The sequence below is a fragment of the Apaloderma vittatum genome, unplaced genomic scaffold, assembly GCF_000703405.1.
Source record: "Apaloderma vittatum isolate BGI_N311 unplaced genomic scaffold, ASM70340v1 scaffold35161, whole genome shotgun sequence".
Classification (NCBI taxonomy): domain Eukaryota; kingdom Metazoa; phylum Chordata; class Aves; order Trogoniformes; family Trogonidae; genus Apaloderma; species Apaloderma vittatum.
Genome location: NW_009697986.1, coordinates 5,757 through 7,697, shown reverse-complemented (window position 1 = coordinate 7,697; position 1,941 = coordinate 5,757). Strand labels below are relative to the sequence as shown.

The window sequence follows — 1,941 nt, the reverse complement described above, 5'->3', positions numbered from 1 at the left end:
CACCAGCCGCCTCCAGCTTGGCAGCACGGGCCTTGGTTTGGTGCAGGACAGACCTCATGTGGATCTCCAAGGTTGAGCTCTGACTGTAGGCCACGTTGCAGGTGTTACACTTGAAAGGTTTGTTGTCGGGGCTGCTGGTGGGTTCGGGCTGACCAGTAGCAGACTCTTGGAGGGCTCTTTTCAGCTTATGCAGATGAGAAACTGAATTGTAATGGACCAGGAGAATGTTCTTCTGCGTGAAAGACTCCTTGCAGACTGTGCACTTGTAAGGGCGAGATGGATCTAGGAATTTTTCCATAGTGAAGTTGGGGCCCTTCCTGAAGGGTAAGGCCCTTTTCGGTTCTGAGCCAGAGTCCTCTTGCACCGACCCCGAATCGCTACCTGTCGGGCTCTGCTTATCTTCCAAGTCGCTCTCCTCCTCCTTATCTTCCTCGACTATGATAGTGTGGTCTTCTGCAAGTGAGGGATCGCCCATAGCGAGGAGGTCCCCGTTGACCAAAAGACCGCCGTACAGCTGCTGGATGTCAGCCTCGCTCAGCTCCAGGTGGCTGGTTTCCAGGTGCTTCTTCAGGGCCTGGAAGGTTCGGAAGCTGCGCTGGCAGAGGCAGCACATGGTGGCCGCCCGGATGACGTGGTACTGGGAATGGAGCTGCAGCTTCTCGATGGTTTTGAAGGCCAGGCTGCACTGGTTACAGCGGTACTTGTACACGTGGCGGTCGGACACCGGCAGCTGAGGCCGCTTTGCGTGAACTTCGTTGAAGTGCGTCTGCAGGGCTGCCGAGCTCTTGAACACCTGGCTGCAGCCCTTCTTCCAGCACAGGAACCCAGAGTCCTCCCTGGCAGAGCCCTGGTCAGCTGCAGCGGCTTTGGGATCTCCACTATGCTCTGTGCCTTCTGATGGCAAAAGACTCTTCCCTGAGTCTTCAGAGATATCTGCAAAAACAAAATTTGAGCAAACTTGAAAACCACACCAGCTCACAAGGGTGGTTCAACACCCGCTTGGTGTCCCTAACCCCCTGTGGTTTTTAATGTGGAAGATGACAGGGATTTCTCACGCTTCTCCTCTGTCTCCATTCATTTCTTTGAAGACCAGCACACTACCCTCATTATGGATCACTGCATAAACCTGCACAACTTACTTTCTTGCCCACTTTGAATATCTGGATAGGATTCACACATACATTCCCTTAGTGTATTTATCACCTTTAATTCTTCCTTTTAAGTGACGGCCATTCAGCCACTTGTCTGTCTGTGCCGTTTTCCTTTGATCTCCTGCCTATTTACCAATCAGAAGGTTCATCAAACTGAACGTATTGCTTGAGTCTTGGCACTATCAAAGCTAGAAACAACAGGAATGGAATTCAGGTCCTGCTGGCAGCAGCTCAAAGGGTGCTGCTTGAGAGAGGATGAGAGAAGAAGGAGCAAGCACTCCCACGCACTGTCACCTCTCCAGGGTCTATGAGCACAGTCCTGATGGAAAAGACACCGTGATAGGGGCAGAGGCCAAAAAAGGGATCCCGTTGCCCGGGGCAGTGTCAGCTATCCTGGCAGTGCCAGCGCTTCCCCAGCAGCATCACTGCCCTGGGGCCGTCTGCCTGGAAAAGATGACTGTCTTCAATCCCAGATTCCTTACGGACCTTCCAGGAGGTCACCAAAGGAAGTCTGGCACTGCTTCCCTGCCAGGTTTGAGATCAGACACTTCTGCCCATGCAGAACTGTGTTTTTGGGATGCTCTCGCATCACACACAAAGCCAGCACTAAACAGCCATGGATTTACAGCTGTGCCTTCATGACACAGCGTGGCAATGAAGAAGGTTGAGGAGATTTGGGCCGGACAAGGACGGCGACAGCTCAGGCTCCCCAGGCTGTCTGCCCAGAGCCTGTACTCGAGCTGGGACGGCGACTGAGCAAGGAGAGCAGAGGAGGTCACACAGGCTGTGG

General features: G+C 53.4%; 1 protein-coding gene across 1 annotated transcript in view; it reads right to left on the bottom strand.

Moving 5' to 3' along the window:
* ZFHX3 (zinc finger homeobox 3) overlaps positions 1-1,941 on the bottom strand; it is a gene marked incomplete at both ends in the record, with an annotated part of 8,027 nt that overhangs the window by 4,517 nt on the left and 1,569 nt on the right. Inside the window, one exon of the mRNA XM_009877837.1 lies at positions 1-933. This exon is cut by the window's left edge and continues 12 nt beyond it. Coding sequence (XP_009876139.1) covers positions 1-933 — 933 coding nt within the window. The remainder of the gene's footprint in view (positions 934-1,941) is intronic.